Source organism: Lygodium microphyllum, chromosome 5 (genome assembly GCF_053477565.2).
Source record: "Lygodium microphyllum isolate KBCC chromosome 5, Lygodium_microphyllum_v1.1.10, whole genome shotgun sequence".
Classification (NCBI taxonomy): Eukaryota; Viridiplantae; Streptophyta; class Polypodiopsida; order Schizaeales; family Lygodiaceae; genus Lygodium; species Lygodium microphyllum.
The window spans coordinates 174,753,820-174,777,244 of NC_141139.1; the positions used below are offsets into that span (position 1 = coordinate 174,753,820).

The 23,425-nt window shown below is 43.1% G+C and overlaps 1 protein-coding gene across 8 annotated transcripts in view; it reads right to left on the bottom strand.

The window, feature by feature from the left end:
- Positions 1-23,425, bottom strand: part of LOC148036708 (molybdenum cofactor sulfurase-like) — a 126,478-nt gene that overhangs the window by 42,029 nt on the left and 61,024 nt on the right. For 5 of the 8 annotated variants that reach the window (XM_087678771.1, XM_087678768.1, XM_087678770.1 and 2 more), the window contains one exon: positions 17,186-17,451. In XM_087678771.1, the coding sequence (XP_087534897.1) occupies positions 17,186-17,451 (266 nt within the window). Of the gene's footprint in view, positions 1-17,171; positions 17,452-23,425 lie in introns of those variants that run through there. The other 3 variants (XM_087678773.1, XM_087678774.1, XR_015690978.1) reach the window with 2 other exon arrangements.

Below are 23,425 nucleotides of genomic sequence, written 5' to 3' on the forward strand. Positions count from 1 at the left end.
TTTGGACATGTATGTGATGCAAGTCTGTTTGGAAAGCAAGCACAGTTTCCATTTATGAGACATGTATGAAATAGCTCACGATCCTTACAGTTGGTACATTCAAACATATGGGGTCCGTCTCATAATGGTTCGTTTGGTGGTGCTCATTACTATGTATCCTTCATTGATGATTTCAACAAGTATACTTAGCTTTACATATTGAAACATAAGGATGATGTGTTTGATGCATTCAAGGACTTCAAGAAGCATGCTGAAAATGAATCGAGCTATAAAACTTCATGTCTTAGATCAAATGGAGGTGGAGAATATGTCTCTAATTACTTTGACAGGTACCTTGATAAACATGGGATCAAAAGACAATTAACTTGCAGCTATACACCCCAGCAAAATGGTGTAGCAGAAAGGAAAAATAGGGTACTGATGGAATCGGCAAGAGCTATGCTGAATGAGAAGAGTTTGCCAAATGGTTATTGGGCTGAAGCAGTAGTGACTACCGTCTATGTGTTGAATAGAACCCCTACAGCAAGGATTCACGATGTAACTCCATATGAAAAGTTGTATGGTCATAAGCCGGTCATAAGCCTGACATTTCACACTTGAATTTGTTTGGCAGCATTGCATATGTGCATGTTCCTAATGAAAAGAGGAAGAAATTGGATCCTAAAGCTGTCAAGAGTGTGTTCCTTGGTTATGCACAAGACCGGAAAGCTTACAAGTATTATGTACCGTCTACACATGAGACATTGATTAGCAGACATGTTTTTAATGAGCTAGCATCGTGGTATGATAATCATGTTGCAATGGCTACTGATGGATCAGCCAACACTAGTAATGCTGAAAATACACCTACAGTGAGTACATCTATGAGTGGTCCTACAGGTGATGGATCACCTACAGTAAGTCCTTAGTCAGGACGCTTGCGGAGTCGTACTCCTACTTCCACCGGCACGGATATGTCAGTGAGAGGGAGATTGGATAAGGGAAAAAAAAAATGCTTAAGGATATGATAGGTCCACTTACAGCATGTTATGAGTCATCCAGCAGTGATAGCTTGGATAGTGAGTTGGGCATTCCGTCTATTATGACGCCTCGAGCAAGGCAAAGCCATTATGTACCGCCTCATGAGAGGCAAGCTCAGAGTGAGCCACAGTTACAGAGATCTGAGAGAGTCAGAAAACTAGTTGACAGGTTTACATACATTGGTTATTCAACCCACCATTATGCATATATGGCTAGTGTGACAAGTTACAAAGAACCTACAAAGTTTGATGATGCAATTACAGATGATAACTAGTGTGCTGCCATGGATGAGGAGTATGTAGCTCTGGCTGAAAATGAGACATGGAAATTGGTTGAGTTGCCTGAAGGCAAAGTCCCCATTGGCTGCAAATGGGTGTACAAGGTTAAGTGCAAGTCAAATGGTTCGTTAGAACGCTATAAGGCCAGACTGGTTGCAAAAGGGTATGTGTAGTAGTATGGCCTTGACTATGAGGAGAATTTCAATCCAGTGGCTAAAATGGCAACAGTCAGAACTATCATTGCTTTGGCAGCATACAAAGGCTGGAAACTATGGCAAATGGATGTCAAGAATGCTTTCTTGAACGGTGATTTGGTTGAGAAAGTATATATGGAGCAGCCGGAAGGCTATGTTCACCCGAACTTTCCTACACATGTATGTAAGCTGAAAAAGGCTTTATATGGACTGAAACAAGCACCTAAAGCATGGAATGCTCGGATCAGCAGTTATTTACAGCAACATGGATTTAGATTGGGTGATGCAGATCACAGTTTGTTCACGAAGAAGACAAATCATGGATATATGTTTCTAGTTGTTTATGTAGATGATCTTATCATTGCTGGAGATGATGAAGAGGGCATTGTTGAAATTAAATCATGTTTACAGGCTGAATTCAAAGTCAAAGACCTTGGTGAACTAAAGAATTTTCTTGGGATTGAGATAGTCTCTATACCTCAAGGTATATGGCTGCTACAAAAGCAGTATGCTCATGACATGTTACAGAAGTATGGTATGGCTGAATGCAAGCCTATGGAGACACCTCTTGATCAGAATGTCAAGTTGCAGATTGATGTTGGGAATGGTATAGAGAATGTGACCATGTATCAACAGATGGTGGGCAGCTTGATATACTTGACTATTACCCGTTCTGACTTATGTTATGCAATGGGACTGATTAGTCAGTTCATGCAAAAGCCTCGCAAACCACATTTAGATGCAGTCAGGAGGATCATGAGATATGTAAAAGGGTACTACAGATTATGGGTTGTCTTATGCATATGGAAAATCTCTTGACTTGATAGGGTTTACTGATGCTAATTGGGCTGGTTGTGCCTATGACAGGAGATCAACCAGTGGTTATGCATTTGGATTGGACAGTAGTATGATGAGTTGGCAGAGTAAGAAACAGCCTATTGTTGCATTGTCTAGTATAAAAACTGAGTACAGAGGAGTTGCCTTAGCGGCTTGCGAAGCAGTTTGGTTAATGAAACCATTGAAAAACTTGGAAATGCAACTAGAAAGCAGAGTGAGATTGCATTGTGATAACCTCAGCAGTGTTATGTTGGCTAGCAATCCTGTCTACCATGCTAGGTCCAAACATATGAGGTTCACTACCATTTCATCAGAGAAATGGTTCTTACAAGGCAGATTAACTTGATTAATATGAAGATTGAAAACCAGGTAGCAGATATATTTATCAAGTCTCTTGGTAAAGAAAAGTTCATATACTTCAGACAACTACTTGGAGTTTATCAGATAGTTTGAGCTTGAGGGAGAGTATTAGAATATCAAGCTCCTGTTACTCTTCAGTCAGTCTATCTTTATGTGTGTGACCGACATTAGCTGGATACAACTGTACATGTGTGTAACATTTAATAAGTCAGTGTAGTCAATGACTTAACCACAATTAGTCTTGGTCAGTCATACCTATGTGTGTAAGTCTCTTTCAGTTTGTATAATGGAAGAATAATGGAAAAAGAACAACAATGAGCTAAGGCTCATCTTCTGCTCCACTCTATCTCTCTCCCTCTCTCCCAACATACCAAGCCCTACAAAGGCGGATGGAATCAGCTATGGACTTTCTTTTTTTTAAGGGCTTTTTAGGTTTGATAGATTAAACATTAAGTGAGGGTTTCACATCAGTTTCGTCCTATTGAGTATCCATGCCCCAAACGGGAGAGTGATAACGGATGGTCATACCCAAGACCTTCACAAGACAAGCATACTATCCCTACTATTACTGGGTGTCAATGACGAAGAAAATGGCTAAGGTGTGTATATAGCAAATATATCAAGCAAGCTAGGAAAGACTGCCATATGCAATGCCACGAATATGATGGATCCTAGAGTCGACCACTCCAAACGATTGAAAAGGGATAAATGCGCACAGGCGCATGTTTGCATAAACAAAATGTCAATGCATGGAGTAATGCAAAGGAAGATGCAAGATATCATGCTCATGCAATATGCTGTGCAACGGTGCCACTGGGACAGTGCCCTCGTAGCGGAATTGTTCACTTGTCTAAGTGCCCTTTTATAATCATGTCATCCTGACAGTGCGGATGAAGTTACATATGTCCATAATACAATACAAAAGAATAAATGAATATATTGTCTAAAAAAACTATAAGCATCATCATTGTCACTATCAAGAGTAGAAGCTGCTCCCTCTCAAACTAGAAGGGAAAGCAAGAGAGAAGCATCCTCTCCCCGTCAAGCTGAAGAAGTAGGGGAGAGTGTACCCAAGCTGATTATGGATAGCAAGTACTGAAGAACTAGTCGGTTGACCGCTTTGGTCAAGATATTTGTAAAAATTATCTGATGATAGCACAAACTCTAGGCCAATAGTAAACATAAACCAGAACCATATGTCAGGCCATAAGAATAAGTACACCGCAAATAACGCAACACACGAAGACATGTAATCCAATGTGACATCCTAGATACTGTGAAATACTTACTGAGTATGCTGACTAAGTAAGCTAAATCTGGCCTAGTATAAATTAACCAAAGAAGTTTTCATACAACAGAATGATAGGTATGTTTATCGAAGGGCTGTCCTAGGATATCCTTCGACAAGTGGACAGTAAGATCTAGAGGCGTGGCCACTGGCCGTGTCTAATCCGCAGTGTACTATTCCACGAGTTGAAGTACAGCCCCCAAAACGAACTATCTCCATCCCTAAGAAATAGGACAACAAACCAAGGTCTATCATCTCAAATGTAGCTTTAAGCTAAGCCTTGATTTCTGCTATGGCAACAGAATCTCAAATGTAGCTTTAAGCTAAGCCTTGACTTCTGCTATGGCAACAGAATCTGAGCTTGTGATGAGTAAGCCGTCAACGTATAGCAGAATATAGCTAACCCCCTCTACAGTAGATCCAACATATAAGTTGGGGTTATAAGGGATAGAATGATATCAGTGCGTCTGCAAGAACTCATCCATCCTATGGAACTAACACCGCGGCGCTTGCCTCAGCCCATAAAGAGCTTTATGCAAGCGGAATACCTTATCCCTAGGGTTCCCTGAAGAAAAGCCCGGTAGCTGCTCCACATAGACTTTCTCCTCTAAGAAACCGTTCAAGAGGCACTCTTGGCATCCATCTGATGTATCGGCCAACCATAGTGAGCGGCTAGCGTGAGTAGCAACCGAAAGGAAATCAACTATGCAATAGGGGTGAAGGTCTCTTCATAATCAATGCCATGCTTCTGCCGAAACCCTTACACAACAAGGCGAGCCTTGTCCTTATCTAAAGTCCTAAAAATCCACTTTGTCCCCTGGTGACTTTCTTGTGGCTCAGACGATCCACCAATTTCCAAGTCTCATTTCGGTCAATACTCTCTAGCTTCTCCATGGCCTCTTGCCATTGAGGGTGCTAAAGAGTATCCTACCATGTATCAGTCTCAAAATGCGCTATATAATCAGTTGTAAACAGCAACGCAAATTATGCCTGAGAAGCAAGCCAGGCAGATCATCTAGAACCCTCCCGAGTCTGCTAGGATCTCCAAATCCCGCATGGTCTGCTGGTACCAGCGAGGTAACGGGTCTCGTGGAGAGGGTCTAGGACCGACAGAATCTGTAGAAATGTCAAGAGTGAGAAGTAGACCAGGCTCAATAGGCACGATCTCTGATGATGTGGAAGAAAGAATCAGAGCAAAATCTGATATCCCTCTCGTCAAAGACGATATCCTACCTAACAATCACCTTGTTTGTCCGAGGACCAAACAAACAATATGCTTTCGCTTCAAAGGAATATCCCACAAAAATAAGAAGATTAGCTCGGAGAGTGAGCTTTCCCATCTTGTCATCAGGCGTGTGTGTACGCGCGACACCGGAAGACTCTGAAGTGGAAAATAACAAGCAAAGAGCCAAAAAATGCCTCATACAGAGTCTTCTAAGAAAGAGCCGCAATCGACACCAATTGAGGATGTACACCAAAGTGTTAACAGCCTCAACCAAAGGCGCTCAGGTAGCTCTACTGCGAACAGCATAAAGCATGCTATTTCCATGACTGTCCGGTTCCTATGCTCTACGACTCCATTTTGAGAAGGGGAGTTCATAGAGGTGACCTGGCAGGAGATGCCATGCTTTTGTAGAAACTCGAAAAACTCATGGGAGATAAACTCACCACTGCTATCACTCCTCATCCAACCAACACGACGACCGGTATGGTTATGAACCAACAGTATCCGAGCAGAAAAATATGTGAAAGCATCTGACTTATGCTTGAGAAAATGCATCCACATGTACCTGGAATGATCATCCACTATCAAAAATAAGTACAGTACGCCATTCAAGGCGGCAGTGGATATCGGCCCACAAAGATAAACACGAATCAATCTAAGAGGCTGCTCAACACATGTGAGGTTTGCTGAGGGAATGGTGTACGGTGTTGTTTTCCGAGCTCACATGCTTTATAGACATCTTGAGCTAGCTTCAGGCGTGGAAGGCCCTTAACTAGCTCACGGCGTGACAACTCATAAAGAGAGTCATAACCAAGATGACCTAAGCGAAAATGCCAAAGGCGCTCATTGTTCATAGGCTCCCAAGATGTGGCTAAGGCCTGGAAGCTATGGAACACAGAGCTCTCAACTGTCGGCTCGATCACAAATGTGTCATGTGGTATAGGCCATTAGGTTGTGCCTCACCGCGAGCAAGTCTGAAAGTCAACGACCTCGACTATGATCGCTATAAAGAAGACTGCTCGCCCCAACCAGTAAAGCTGTTGAACATATAGCAAGTTCACCCCAAGCTGAGGAACATGATATACATTGTCCAGCGAAGCAAGATCTGGACCCTTGTCAGTGGCAAAACTGACGCAACCTTGAGCCTGAATCTTGACCAAGGAGTTGTTTCCTACACGGACCCGTCCAGCTGCAGGGACTCAGAAACGGAAATTGTCTACTATAGGAGTCATACAATGTGTAGCTCCACTGTCCACAATCCAAACAGGAGCTAAAATGCTCGGTTGTGATGAGTGGACCACTGCGGTAACCTCAACAGGAGGCAACTCACAGATGTGGATGAGACTCGCATCGGATGTCTCTATGGAGACCATGTGGGCCTCTGTAGACCTGTCAGACAAGCCCTCTAGAGTTGAGAACGTTGTCGACTGAGATGGTGGAGCGGTGGCAGTATGAGTCTGACCTTTAAATTGCCCCTTGCCATCACCCTTCCTCCCTTGCTGGGGGTTGCCCGACTAGGGGTGGGGGTCTGTGACTTAGATTTTGGTGTTGTGCCTCTTGCCTTTTATCGATACTCGTCGTCAAAATGGCCAACCTTTTGACAATGTTGATAATACCTATTCCTTTAAGGTACATTCTGCCACCCAAGTTTGAGAGATTGGGATGTTTCTTGTGATTCCCCGAATTGATTTTGCTTTTGATTTTGATTTTAATTTTGATTTTGAGTCGAGGTTTAGTTTTGTTTTCCCTTCCCTTGTTGCCCTTTCTGAGAATGAGTAACAAGAGCCCTCTCTGAAGAGAAATGCATATCAAATTGATCGAACCATCGTCCGTAAAGCAACAGTTGACTCTTAAATTCATAGAATGTAGGCATGGTAGGCTTTGAAACTATACCTTCCACAAAACTGAAATATTTCCTAGGGAGTTTATTTAGGAACAATGTGACTTGATCGTCAGAAGACTTGGGAGTCCCCATAGTGGAGAATTCAGCGAGAAGACGCCGATATTCAGCCAACTTAACTTTCAAATAATCCCGGTCAGGGATTTTGAAAAGCTGGAGCTCATGGTCAAGATTGATACGACGGGTCCTATCCCTAGCCGCATAGCAGTCAGTTAAGTTTGCCAATCGCTCAAACGCTAAGTCAAAATGTTGAAGCTGAGAGTGAAACTCAGGCAATAAGCCCTGCATTAGCTCGACAATAGCAGAGGCATTCCTAGGCTTCCATAAGCGGACAACTTGTATGGGACAAGTGTGGGATCGGATTGGGGTTCCAACCCCTGCACAAGATTCCATAGGTTCTGGGAGTCAAGGACATGTCTCATCAAGTTTGACCAAGTGGAAAATTTTGACCCGTTAAAACGAGTCTTGTCATTAAATGCATGCTTGGAAGAAGATCAACCAAAACTATGAGATGTCGGGTACGTAGGGTAAGATGGATGTGGGGGATAAGATGGCGGAGGTGAATATGTCTGATAGGTAAAAGAAGGGGTGGAGGTGGGTATGCAGAAGTAGGTTGAGTGTCCAATGAGTGCCAATTGAGGCAGACACACTGGAATATGAATGTTTCCATAAGGTGCCGGTCTAAGTGGAGGCACTGGGACACGGAAGCCCTCTCCAAAGTGAGGCTGGGACACAGCACTATAACCAAAAGATCCACTAGGTAGACCCATGGAGGCAAACTATGGGGTCAACTAATCCACACTCGGGAGAGACTGTGGGGGATACCTAGGCTGCAATGATTGCAAAAATGTATGTGAAGTAGATGGAACACCACCCAGCTAAGGGAAGGATGTACCTATGTTCCATAACCCCCCACTGTGATGTGCGGTGCGACATGAGGTCTCTGAAATGGAAATGGAAATGGTATGATTGGAAGTGAAGAAGCAATGGAAGAATGTGGTGGGATAGGTGGGTTTTCAAAATGTGGTGTGTAAGATGCACATGCATTTTGTTCATTTTTATCATTTAATGATTGGAAATGAAAATATGAAGATGATGATGCACCATGTAATGAAGAAAAAGGAACACCAAATTCATTCTGATTTTGTGAAGTAGACAGAAAAGAATGAAGGTTAGAAGAAGAGGTACCTAGCTTTTTTTATAATCTCCACGAGGTGTGTTAACATACAAGAATTGGTCCTCAAGAGGACCTTTTCCGTAGTCAACAGACTAGACTCTTTCTTCCACATGATCTCTACCAGAATATTGCAAAGCAGAAGAGGTAAAAGAAGAAGGAACAAAAGGCGAATCTAAAGTACCTTGCACCGGAGTGGACGGAAGAGGATGAAAGAAAGGAACATACTCTGCGTCTTGTTCTCTAAGAGAAAAACCCATCCCTATTGGAGGTCTCGACGGCCCAGCAACATCATCAAATTTACGCGTAACATCTGAAGAGAGAAATTCATGCATACCTTCATTTAGAAGCTTTTCTTGAAGGGCAATCCTTCGATCGAGCTCCTCGATTTTCTTTCGTCTATAAGCTATGATCAATTTGTATTCTTCAGAGATCAGCTTGCCTAGCTTTTCTTCCATATAATCAAAAGTGTCTTCCACCATATCGGAACTTTGTGGAGCAAGTTGATCGGCCGACTCTCACTAGGTTCTCGGCATAGTTGGTTTTGGAGACTGAATTGGTGTTGTTGTGTTCGAATTCATTTGAACCTACTGTTGATCTTGCTTCTTATGTAGAGCTTTGAGATCAAAGGCCTAGGTTTCTCAGAGAATACTAGGCTCTGATACCATGTAAAGAAATACCCTAATACAGAAACATAAACAGAAACTGTACGACAAAGCAGACTGATAAAAAAACACAGTTAGGGTTAGGGTAACTCAGAGACAATGAACATAGTGAATGAATGAAGTGATATGACTATTGAATATACGATACTCATGCAACAAACACACTATGCAGTGAATGAATATTATACCTCGAACTCCTGTATCTTGAGGATCAGGGCAGGGGTAATGAGTTGGAGAGTGTGTTGTACTCTAAACAGATCCCAAACTGCAGCAAGGCAACCTCCGAATGTCGAACACCAACAAACGCAGCAGTAAAAAGCTGGATCTGATGCAGACAGTAGTGAGGAGAGAGAAAGACTAAAAACGCAGACAACAAGTGATAGAAAAACTAAAAACGCAGGCAAGATAGCCTGCAGGAGAAAGAAAGACTAAAAACGCACACTGCAAGAGAGAGAAAGGCTAAAAACGCAAGCAGGATAGCTTGCAGGAAAAAAAGACTAAAAATGCAAGCAGCAGGTGAGAGAAAGACTAAAAACACAGACTGCAGGACTGTGATGACATTGCACACTGTTGGGTATCTCACACGCCTTACTTACGCCTACGCTCATATGGGAGTGTGCGGGTGATCACTAGGACACTGGGGCACTTTTTACTCTCGGTAGGAGAGGTTTTTTCCCCCAGATTATGTGTACTATTTTGTATGTGCTTGTGGTACACACTTACGGGCACTTACTGTGTTCGGGTGTGAACAACCCCTTATAACCCTAAGGTATAAGGGTTATCATTTGTACTTTCAGCTGACACTCTATTCAGTACTATTGCATTGGGTATTGTGCTCAACTCTGTCTCTCACTCTCACACTGTCTACTGCACTTCAGCTGCACCTCGATCCTCTCCCATCTGACATTTGGTATCAGAGCTCAGCTCAGAGCAGTCTTCAGTCTGCAGTCTGCAGCCCCCGCCAGTTCTGCCCCAGCCGCCTGTTCCTGCCCAGTCCTGCCTGCGCCTGTCAGTCCGTCAGCGCGCAGCACCAGACGACTCCTCTGCCCAGCATGCAGCTCCAACAATCAGCGCGCAGCACCGCCCTGCCCAGCGCGCGCCCAGTCCTGCCTGCGCGTGTCACTGGACCTGCACGCCTGTACCTGTGCGTCAGTCCGACTGTACCCAGCAGTCATTACCTCGGGAATCGTGCCCGTCGTCAACACGCAGAGGTAACATTCTGCACTTTTCTTTTACACAGGAGTTCCTGCAACAGGTTCAGGTTCAGCATTGGGAAACGTGCTGTGTCTGTCTGTGACACATTGAATGCACATTTTGGGGCTTTTGTAACAGACATTTGTGACAGAAATTTTGGGCAGAAAATTTTGGGGCTTTTGATGTTTTAGTGCTGCTGAGCACTAATTGCACCTTGGGAAGCGTGCATCAGTGACAGTTTTTTGACAGAGTACCCTTTGCACATTAATTGCAGACTTGTGTTTGCTGCAATTTCTGGAAATTTGCAGATTTCCAGCCCGTACTGCATTGACATTGCTCTATTGCCTTTTGGGAAATAATGGCAAATCAGGGAGGAGATGTATTCACCTATGTGTCCAAGGAAGACCGATTGGATGGGAACAATTATTCCCTTTGGTCTTTCATGATGAAGAATGTATTAGTGGCCAAAAATTTGTGGGATTATGTCAGTGGAGAGGAAGCACGACCGGGAGTTGTGGCTCCCGCTACTCCTCCTCCAGGAGGACGTGCAAGAGGGCAACCTCAGCCCCCTCCACCTCAGCCCGCTCAGCCACTTCCCCCAAGAACTGCAGCTCAGAAAGCTTGGGATACACGGGATGCACAGGCTATGTCGCTGATTGCATTGGCAGTTCAGCGTTCTATCATTCCTCATATTCGTTCAGCAGCTTCTTCACAAGAAGCTTGGTTGACATTGGAGCAGATGTTTGCAGGAAAGAATGAGACTCGCATCTCTTTCTTGAAGAAAGAGCTAGAGACTCTAAAGATGAATGAGGGTGATTCTATGCAGGATCATCTCAACAAAATTCAGGACTTGCGGGAGCAACTCATGAATGTGGATGAGTACTACTCAGATGCGCAGCTGATTTCTACGACATTGAATTCACTGCCTCCCTCTTACTTGGCTTTTCATACTGCCTTGAACCTCACTATGAGGATTTCGAAAGAGCCCATCACTTTCATTCAGCTTGTCAGTTTGCTTCTAGAGGAGGAGCAAACTAGACGGAACAGTGGTGTGGATGGTATAGCCTCTGAGCAGGCTTTTATGTCAAGGCAGAAGGGTAAAAACAGCCAAGGGAAAAATGCTTCGCAGAGTTCTGGTAGTAGTAGCACTTCACAGACAAGTCAGAAACAGGGGGGCACGCAAGCCAAAAAAGGAAAATGCCATTATTGCAAGAAGCCTGGCCACTATATCACTGAGTGCAGGAAGCGCATCGCCAAAGAGAAGAAGAAGGAGTCAGGGATGTCTGTTTCTGCAGCTCCTTCCACTGCTAGTGAGTCCGCGTCCTTTGTTGCAGACAGGGACTATTGTTTTTACACTTGCAGTTATGATGTCTCTTGGGCTGATAGAGCATTTAGCTCTACAGAAGATGCTGACACTTGGTTCTTTGACAGTGGTGCTTCACGGCATATCACATCTCGTAGAGATTTGTTTGCTTCTCTTGGTGCACCTCCCGTTGGGAAGTCTGTTCAGTGTGCTAATAATGCATCATACCCTGTTCGTGGTATTGGGGAGATTCAGCTTACAGCCATTGATGGCTCTATTCTCCGCCTACAGGATGCTTTGTATTTGCCTGGCATTAAGAAGAATCTGCTTTCCATTTCTTCTATGGCACGTTGTGGTTTGCAGGTCACCTTTGATGATGACCGTTGCATGGTCCGTGACAAGGAACACATGACATTGGTCTTGACAGGTTCTCTGTGTCATGGGTTATATGAGTTGGATGCTCTTTCGGTAGATCAGTCTGCATATTTGACATCCACTCTTACTCCTGCTATGTTAGAGGCAGAGTTATGGCATGCTCGTTTGGGGCATGTAAACTATGGCAGCTTGATGCTATTACAGCGTACTAAGATGTTGGATGGATTACCTCTCTTGGAGAGACCTCCTGAGCATTTATGCGAGGGTTGCATTTTGGGGAAAATGCATCGTTTCTCTTTTCCCCGTGATGTTGCTTTTAGAGCAACAGCCAGATTGCAGCTTGTGCATTCGGATGTTTGTGGGCCCATGCAGACACAGTCATTGGGTGGTTGTTACTATTTTGTAACATTTATTGATGACTTTACACGTTTTTGCTGGGTCTACTGCTTGAAAAAGAAGTCAGAAGTGTATGATGCATTTTTGGCTTTCAGTGCACTTGTGGAAACTCAGTCTGGTTGCAAGATTAAGACTCTCCGTTCGGACCGAGGGGGGGAATACATGTCCTCTATGCTGAATTCTTATTTGCAGCAGAAGGGCATTATCCATCAGTACACTACTGCATATACTCCACAGCAGAATGGGGTAGCAGAGAGGAAAAATCGGTCACTCATGGAGATGGCCAGATGTATGCTGAAGGCAAAGAGTTTGCCTCATAGTTTTTGGATGGAAGCCGTCATGAGCGCTTGCCACATTTTGAACAGATGCCCTACCAAGGCCTTGAAAACCGTCACACCTTTTGAGGCTTGGCACAGCCGCAAACCTTCTGTTGGCCACTTCCGTACTTTTGGGTGTCTTGCATATGCCCATATTCCACAGGTACTTCGAAAGAAGTTGGACAACAAGGCTGTAAAATGCATCTTTATGGGATATAGCAGCAAAAGCAAAGGCTACAGACTCTATGATCCCGTGACCAAGAAGGTTTTTGTCAGCAGGGATGTTGTATTTGATGAAAAATCAGAATTATCCTTGGCTGGTTTTGATACATATCAGGCTGCCCGTGATGTCTTTGAAGGGCTGCTGCCCATCACATTTGGTGATTCAGCTGGTACTTCAGCAAATGAACCTAATGTTCAGCCAGCTGCTCCTATGGAACATGCAGTAAATCAGCACATTGCTGAAACTGAAATTCAGCAGGAACTTGTACACAGTCAGGAAGCAAGACAGGTGCCTAGATGGTACACGCAGACTATGAGAGATAGTCATTTGGAAACACCCTTGGCTGGTCGTACTCGAAGGCAAACTCGACTGCATGATTCAGCACATTCCATGGAGTTTGTTATGGCAGCATGTACTCATGATAATGAGGAGCCTGAATGTTTTGAGGATGCACGACATAGTGTGCATTGGATGGCAGCCATGCAAGCTGAATTGGATTCTATTCATAAGAATCATACTTGGGATTTGGTGTCTTTGCCAGTTGGCAAGCGTGCCATTGGTACGAAATGGGTCTACAAATTGAAAAGGAATGCAGATGGATCCATAGATAAGTACAAGGCACGGCTGGTAGCTAAAGGCTACGCACAGAAAAAGGGCATTGACTATGAGGAGACCTTTGCTCCTACCTCCCGTATGACGACCATTCGGTCTATGATTGCCTTGGCTGCACATTTTGGTTGGAAAGTGCATCAGCTGGATATAAAGACTGCATTCTTACATGGGGAACTTCAGGAAGAAGTGTATGTACAGCAGCCCATTGGTTTTGCAGTTGAAGGCTCAGAAAATTTAGTATGCAAGTTGAAAAAAGCTCTATATGGTTTGAAACAAGCTCCACGAGCTTGGTACGCAAAGATAGATGCTTTCTTGCTTAGTCAGGGGTTTGTAAACAGCCCATCTGAGTCTACCCTTTATGTACATAAAGAAGGGGGATCCATGCTGATTTTGTGTCTATATGTAGATGACCTTTTGCTCACTGGAACACATGCTGATCAGATTTCAGCATTCAAAAATAATTTACAGCAAACTTTTGACATGTCTGACTTGGGTATTTTGCATTATTACTTGGGCATCCAGTTTGTACATGATGCTAGAGGCATTGGATTATGTCAGTCAAGGTACATTGGGCAACTTCTTGAGAAGTTTGGCTTACAGGATTGCAAGCCAGTTTGTACACCCATGGAACCTGGGCTCAAACTGTCATTACATGATGACAGTGATTTGTTTGATATCCATACTTATGCTCCAGCAGTGGGATGTCTCATCTATCTATGCCACACTCGGCCAGACATATAGTTTGCCGTTTCAGTTTTGAGCAGGTACATGCATCAGCCTCGTATGTCGCATTGGCAAGCTGTGAAGCGTGTGTTTCGTTACTTGCAGGGTACTAGAGCTCTTGGATTGCTTTATGCCAAGGGGGGACCACTGCAGTTACATGCTTACAGTGACTCTGATTGGGCTGGTGATTTTGATACTCGTCACTCCACTAGTGGCAATTGTTTCTTTCTTGGCTCGTCATGCATTTCTTGGGTTAGCAAGAAACAATCCACTGTTGCCACGTCGTCATGTGAAGCTGAGTACAAGGCAGCCTTCACTACTGCAGTTGAGTGCATATGGCTTAGACGCTTACTTGCTGATTTGGATGTATCTGTTACGGAGCCTACTCCTTTATATACTGACAGTCAGAGTGCCATTGCAGTGGCACGGAACCCTGTGTTTCATGCTCGCACGAAACACATAGAGATTCACTACCACTTTGTCAGAGAGAGGCTACATGCAGGTGATATCAGCCTTGTCTACTGTCCTACCACCAGCAATGTGGCAGACATCTTCACCAAAGCTCTTCCACGAGACAAATTTGAAGCATTTCGCGATGCTTTGAATTTGACGCCCTTTGGTGGCGGATGATCCTTGTACACTTGATCACTCTTCACTCCAAGGGGGTTTGTTGGGTATCTCACACGCCTTACTTACGCCTACGCTCATATGGGAGTGTGCGGGTGATCACTAGGACACTGGGGCACTTTTTACTCTCGGTAGGAGAGGTTTTTTCCCCCAGATTATGTGTACTATTTTGTATGTGCTTGTGGTGCACACTTACGGGCACTTACTGTGTTCGGGTGTGAACAACCCCTTATAACCCTAAGGTATAAGGGTTATCATTTGTACTTTCAGCTGACACTCTATTCAGTACTATTGCATTGGGTATCGTGCTCAACTCTGTCTCTCACTCTCACACTGTCTACTGCACTTCAGCTGCACCTCGATCCTCTCCCATCTGACACACACCGTATGGCAACAGGTCTGCACAGGAAGAACAGTCGCCTAGCTGGAATCAGCTCCAAACTGCGTGAAGAGGACTAGAAATCAAGCGCCAACTGATGGAGACAGCAATGGACAGCTTCGGCTAAGATGTCCTCCATGAACGGGATGTGGGCAGCAAGCTAAAACACCTAAAATCTGCAAAAATGAGATGAAGAGCTGAATGGAGGGCAACATACATATTTACAGAAAGTTCGGGCCCTCCCAAGTGGGTTTGTGCTTATGGGACACAAAAACTATCTAGAATCGCGTTTCTTTTAAATAAACAAGGTTTCTTCGTTAATTAAGCATGTTTTGGGGTTGTTTAAGTAAAGCTAATGCATTTTTAGCTCAACAAAACACTCCTTGTAAAAATAGGTGTTCAACCAAATGATGCACCTAGCAAGACTTGAACCAACACCCTCAACAATTATGAGCTCTAGTTTAAGCCTCTAAGCTACCTTTTTTTGGAACGTGCTTCTCAAAGATCTCCCTTTCACATTTTGTGTGGTGAAGCAATTTACATGTTTGATGCTATCCAATCATTCCCTAGCCATTTCTATCTCCTAGATTTGAGTCCTTGCCATGGCAGCATTGGATGTAATTATGTTGTAGAGGGTACCAAAAGCATTTTTGATGCTCGCTTTTTTGGTTTTGGCCTGAGCTTTGAACTAGTTGTGGTTTTGTGGTTGGATGTTGATTCTTTTGGTGTCTTTATGACACCATACCCGTTTCTTGTACATGGGGTGAAGATAAGGTAATCTTTATAAGGACGAATATTAAGGGAGTAGATACTGTATCCTGCAGTCTCGTATTGCATGAGAGTAAAATCCTTATTTGTTGTAGTCCATCCAATGATCCACATTTGCAATCTAGGGTAGGTCATTTCTATAAACTGAATTGGTTGATAGTAGTATATGCATATCTATACATCATGCATAAGGAAATGTGAATTGTGTCTTTGTTTCTATCTTTTCACTCCATTAAAATAAGGTGGTTTCATGTATTTGAAGAGACTCAAATACTTCGAAACACTGGGTCAACAAGGATAAAAGGGAAACACTTTCTTTTCTTTTTCTAGAGAAGAAAATTCTATCAACGACACATTAGAGCAATTTCCCTAAGTCAAAAACAAAGTACAAAGAAGTACCTGTAAAGAGCAGCTGAATACATCATAAATACGAAGGTTGTGTGAACAATGAATCCAGTGGGAAGAAAACACATATCTTGAGCAATCAAACATCCACAAAGATAATTCTTTTACCCAATCCCTCTACAAGGATCGTATGCCCATCAACTTAAACAAGAGGAAAAATATAGGAGATTAACCATTTTGATATAAAGAACTCTTGATATTTGTAGGGATGTTGAGCACCTTGTGAATTGGGACGTCATAGTCTGGTCACATACAGAGGTCCAGCTTGGCTACAAGAATATAGAATGGAGTATCTCCTATTGCCTTACAAGTTGAAAGATAGAAACTATTGAGATGCCTGCTTTTCATGATGAACAGCAGGACATTTTGATAGAGGGGAGATGAGTGCCAGTATTAAAAATTGGTTTATCCTGTGAGCTAGATGCAGACATGCATAGACCAACAGACCACTTCAGCCATGGACATATTGTCTCACATATGGACAGGGATTCAAGATAGATGCAGACGGGGCCATAGATCAGTAGACCACTTGGAGGCTCAGAGATGCTGTCTCACATGTGAGCAGAAAATATACATACTCTGAGAGGTAGATGGTAGAGAAGACAAAAAGATTGCTTACAGAGGAGCAGAGATGCTTTCCTACCTATCTAAGATGCAGACAATGAAGGCATCATATGATTTGGCACTACAGCCCCCTTGGTTGGCTTTCTTTTTCAGACCCTTTCTACAAGGCATCCCTCCTTAAGGGCATCCAGCCTGGGGGATGCTTCCTTGCCTACCCTACTCTTTCTATGTTGCATTATTTACTTTGATCATTCAGCTACCATATACTTAATAGATTTTCTTTTCTAGGAAAGCAAAACACTGATTTCAAAATATGCACTTGATTTCCTCATATGAGCACTCACAAGTCCAAGCTTACATGGATATTGGGTACTTTTGTATTTCAATTGACTGTATGAATATGCCCGCTTGTTGAGATCCTCAATACTTTCTTTGGAAACCAACAAAAATTGACCTTCATTAGCGAAACTCAATTCCCTCGAGACGCTACAAATTTTTGAGTCACAAGAGTTTCTCAAGCTCATTTCTCTGCTTCTCGGCTCCCTTCTCACCAACGTACAGCATGTACCTAGAGCCTGCGTAAACCAGTCTTCGACATCCTTTCCATACTTCTTACCTGTGGATCTGTGACACAAAAATTCAGATCATTAACATGTAAAGAAAGGAAATGTACAGAAGTACAATGCATATGCAAGAAGTCCAGACATGAGAAAGAAAGAAAGAAAGAAAGAGTATATTGCTATCTCTAAAAGGCCAATGTGGTGCCTATGAAACCAGAGCAATACACACAATGAAGGTGCATCTCTCACTTGGAATGAGAAAATATAAAAAACATGCCTATAAGACTGAAAAGTGAAACAGTGTCCTATAAAAAGAAACATGTCGATGATCTAAAAGCAAAAGTGGAAAAAGGAAACTCTCCATCAATGAGATTGTTGAGATTTAGGCAATTACACCTTAGTATAGCCTCTTTGAGGAGCAGTCTGGGTAAAGGACATGCAAGTTATCCAGAATCCCATATGCACAAAGCAGGAAAATACCACCTATCCTCAAACTATAAAGCATTGTACTTGCCTCTCATTTTCAATGCAATATGATGGTAATTTTGTCCTTTCACTTAAGTGCATGATGAGTCATTGTCCAACCACACAAGATTATGTTTATGAGTCCAAGTCTCAATCTTGGAACCCAATTCACTTGTGTGGAATTCTACCTTCAACTCTCTGTCTTTATGAGTTCACTCAATACCTTCAAGCCGCCATAGCCATGCTCAGATCCATGCATTTCAACAGAGATGTCTCTCCTCTAAGGAGATGTATATTTGCATGGCTGAGCCGTCTCGGCATCTGTCTCCAGTGGTGCTCAATGATAGCTCTAATTTGTCTATGGTGTGGATGTCTAGGCCTTCGTCCAGGTGGACGTGGACACATAGACCAGCTGAGTGCCACTGCTCTATCCAAAGGGACACTTATAGAAGACGAGGTCCAATGATGATGTACTCCTATAGGCTATGAAAGTAGTAGTGGTATGTGCCATACTTGGTCATGTAGCACTGAAAAAGTTAGTGTCCGCTCTCTGTCTATGTGAGCGGAGCTATGGGGGCCTCCTACTCCATAGAAGAGTTGCTCTGCACCTCTAGAGCTCCAAGGGGAAGAAACCAAAGCATCTATGATCCTCAAACTGCATGATTCATCTCAAAGGTCCAAAACCCTCTTGAAAAAAACAATGGTATCTGCCTCATATATCATAGTATACCGTGCATCAATAGATGTAGTGTTCCTTTGTCTCTGACTCTCTGTCACATAGTGGGCATATGCGTCCCTCTGTTTGTATGCCCTCCCATCTACCTGTCTCAATCCTTAGGTGGTGGGATGAGGTGCGGATCTGACCAATAATTGTGCACAATCCATGAGGCAACTGTGTATCCATGTATCTGGGTTGGGTGACGAAACCATTCTCAAATACCTAAAGGAAGTGGGTCTGGTAGTGTGCCATCCTTCTGCCACCACGAGGGGAGGGGAGTCGGGATCCAAGTCTTCTCCGTATCTAACCTCAATATGTATGATCGCATGGTTCAAATTTGATCGGCTTAGGTCAAGTGTAGGGCAACCACGCTATAGTCAAAGGAGAGTAGTCTGTCAATATGCAACCCATGTAAACTCATCCATGTACTCATCGAAGCATACCAACAATGTCTATCACCATCTACTCCTAACCGTCTAGAAGAGGCCAGGGCTAGTTGTGGGTATCTATCTTGGGCAAACTCACATAGTCTATGTATGAAAGTCACTGCTTGAGCCAAGGCCTCAACCACCATAGGTGATGCTCCCAACTCGGCTCTGATAATCTCATGCGGGATCGAGCTCTCGCTCATATCATACGTGAGATCATCGTGGTCAATGGTCTTTCCATATGCTCCCACCCATCATAGTATTCCTACTCTGGTCCATCCTGGTCTCCCAAAGGCTATCTCCTCATGTGAAAGAGACTCAAACCCCAAATAGCTGCCCCACATAGGAGTGTGGGTATATATAGGGTGTCAAAAAGGCGCAATTTGGTGTGAGATTCATGATACTGTATGTGAGCACATTGCCTCTCCGATGCACCTAAGGCTGCATATGCTTTGCCAAACGAGCCTCTAATGTCTCTCTCCGAGAGAATTGTGGTCCCTTCAATGTGACCCCCAAATAAACATATTGCCTGACCATCTCCATTGGCTCTCCATTGAAAGTAAATTGGTGCTCAGCTCTCACCACCCAAGCAGTTGAAGTGTTAAATACCATAACATTAGTTTTCCCAAGGTTCACTTTAAGATCTATATCTTTGCAAAAAGTTGATAATGCATCCAAGTGTCTATTTAGTCCCTTAGGTGAGTCAGATATAATTATAATATCATTTGCATAAAGCAGCAATGGTATCAACACTCCAACTTTGTTAGCTCTAGCCCCACCAATTCTATCCACATATTCTCAAATTTCATCCTCAGGTGTCCAAACTCTACCTATCACACTCTTGCATACAAGCCATAGATACGCCACTGTATTTCTACAAGCACATCAATGTTTTGCATTCTTCTCATGAGTCTAGCATGTAGCATTGTGTCAAAGGCCTTGCGAAAGTCCACAAAAAAACAATAGATCTTTTTCTTAAATGCCTTGCCTTCTTTGATGATTGCCCTCAATATAAAGATATGGTCTAAAGTTGTATATTCCCTCCTAAAGCCAACCTAGCCTTTTGATCTCAAGCCATGCATCTCGGACCATCCACTCAATGCTTGTTCCACAATAGAGCCATATATTTTGGCCAGCATGTGTCCAATCATGATGGTTTATAGTTACTACGTAGCACGGGGTCTCCACTCTTAAAGAGTGGCACAATAGTATGGTCTGACCAATTGGTTGGAAATCCCTCAAAGATTGCCCTATTAAAGATGTGAGTCAACACTGGTGGCAAGATATCACAAGCATGTGTGAAGTGCTCTCCTACTAAACCATCATGCTCTTGGGCTTTTCCATTTTAATTTCCATATGGCATTCCACACGTACCAATCGTCTAAAGAGTGTCCAAGCATGCTTGTGTGTACATATGCCAAGTGCCATCTCTTGCTGAAAACGTGCTCGTGTCTCTCTACATTCGTCATCATACCAACCATTCTGTGGGGCATTACCTCGTGGAGGCTTATCTAATGATGTAGTTTGCGGGAAAGCATAGGCTGTTGAAGTATGTATTATCTCGACCAGTTATCCTGTAAACTCATCCAGAGAGGCCTGTGTGTCTAGCTCCCTTAATGCATCTCGCACAGCAATGATGTATATGTGTGAAGTCGCTTCCACAAAATCATAGTGTGGTAATATTGGTATGTGTGACTGCGCCTCATGTATATGCTGTTAAATGATGTGGATCTAGTAGAGACAAACTATTACACAAGTGAATTAGGTTCCAAGATAGATTAGCTTGGACTCATAAACACAATCTTGTGTAGAATCGACAATGACAGACACTTAACTGAAAGTACAAAGCATCATGATATTGTGTTCATTTCATAGTCAAGTACAATGCTTTATAGGCTTTGAGTTGTTCCACTCTCCTCACTGTGCATATGGGATTCAGGACAGCTCCTCTTGGAGCATACATCATTTGTCTATTTCTCAACACCCCCCCTCAAATAATGAGTCCCTACACTTGCTGGCTTTTGCCCCCCCTTCATGATAACATGGCCCGGAAGACTAGCTCATAGGCAGCCTAGTCAAGTTAAAGCTTGAGACTTTACATCTTGGCAAGGGTTGTACAAATCAAATTCACTAAGAAAAAGAAAGATCCACTATGGGAAAAACATATGAAAGATACAATGAAAGTTCTTCAAAACAATCTGTCAGAGTTGTTGATGGTAGTGGAAGCATATTCTTCTTCTTCTCCTTCCATGAATTGGTTCTGGTGATGATCGCTTTGCAATTGTTGGGCTCTCTTCTTGTGGAAACATTCACTGGCTACATGGCCAGTCTTACAACAATAGTGACATGTAATCCGATCCTTGTTATTGTTGTTGATGAATCCTCGACCTCTTCCTTTAGGTCCAGCAGCTCCTTTGGTGTACAAAAGATTGTCCCTAGATGATGAGACATCGTGTTTTGCATTCTTGGTTTTTACTTTGCCTTCTTCATCGAGTAGTGAGTGCTCAATATCTTTAAGTGTGAGGCTTGGAACATTACTCAAAGTGGACACAAGATTTTCATTCATCTTCCTTCTTGTTATCTGCATCATCTTCAAACAAGTCCCATAAGTCCTTTCGCATCAGGTGGTACATGGTCTTTTCCTTCCAGGCGTGGAAGCCTTCTCCATTGAACTTTGCTATTTGCTCAAGTTCTGCCATGTTGAGCAGCTCCAATTAACTGAGAAAAGACCAGCAAGGGGGATTTGTGAAGTGTCACAAGGAGGTTAGTGTCAACTGACACTAGTTGAGTATCAATAGATACTATTCTTGAGCTTAATATTGAATCTCGGTGCTTGATCTTCTTCTTGCTTGTTGATTTGAAGTGTTAATCTTGCTGGGAACTGAGTTCAAACTCAGATAAGAGTGGCAATGTGTGCCCTAAGTTGAAGGAAATGAGAAATTGAAGAAAAAATGAGCTTGCACCTTGATGGTATGGCTTCCTAGATTAGGGTTTTGACCCAGGCCTAGTTTTTTTCAGATATCTAGAGCTAGAGTTGATCATTTTGAAAACTTTTTTTATGGAAATGTAGCTTACTCCATGCTCTACAAGAGGCCCATGAAAATCGTCAAGATCGGGTAGAGCAGTATGCGCGCAGATCAGCGAAACGTAACCAGGCGCAATTATGGCAGCGACGTCGAATTTCAGCAATGCCAGGCTTGTAAGTATCCAATGTCAGGCTTAGATGTGATAGGCAGAAGCTCCTTGAGTAGAAGAACAATCCTCCTAAAGAAAGCACACTGAAATATTGCCTGATTTGAGAGATATGAGAGCTCAAAGTGAGGTATGTCCTGCAGGCCACAAACTGGGGCTATGGCAGCAACCTACAATAGTGACAATGCTGAGGTCCAGATGGCCAAATCTCATGGATTGATGTGATACAGGGAAGCTTTGTGAGGTGGGAAACAACTTTCCAAAAGGAAGCTCAGAGAGAGATTTGGTATGTGGAGTGAGATACAGGAGCTTCAAGATGACAGGGTGTTGCTGGCTATGGCTGCCACAAGGTCCAACTGAGATTTTAAGTTGAAACTGAAGATATGAGCTGAATGTGGGCTGGTTAGAGATCACCAGAGATGAAGGGAGACTAGAGATTCAGAGTGTGAGCTGTGCCATGCCCAACTGGGCTCTGATACCATGTTAAATGATGTGGATCTAGTAGAGACAAACTATTACACAAGTGAATTAGGTTCCAAGATAGATTAGCTTGGACTCATAAACACAATCTTGTGTAGAATCGACAATGACAGACACTTAACTAAAAGTACAAAGCATCATGACATTGTGTTCATTTCATAGTCAAGTACAATGCTTTATAGGCTTTGAGTTGTTCCACTCTCCTCACTGTGCATATGGGATTCAAGACAGCTCCTCTTGGAGCATACATCATTTGTCTATTTCTCAACATATGCCCATATTGCATTATGAAAGCTAGGATAGCATGGTCTGCTGCTAATCCAATTGGTCTGTTGTCTCATATTTTAAAGCCTTTTATGTTAAGTAGCAAGTTGAGCAATCCAATCAAGTAGTCCACTATGCTTTTGTTATTCCAACATGTGGAACCATTAGATCCTGGCCACTGTGGCAACCCATTAAGGATGGCCAAACCATGTGCACCTTCCAATACCAGTAGTTGTGTTCCATATTCTATTCTCTCTCTATTTTAGGCTGATCTAGCTAATCCCACTTTATCTACTGCAATATCTCTGAACATATCATTGCTAGTGTCAAAGACAGCAGATTGGTCGCTTCATGTGTGTGCATTAAAGTCTCCTGCTAGTAAAACATCCCCAATGCTCATAAATCTCATTATATACTCATATAGTGGTGTATACAAGGATGCCTTTGTAGGGGCTTAGAGTATGTAGGAGGAAAATAGCATATAGTAATGT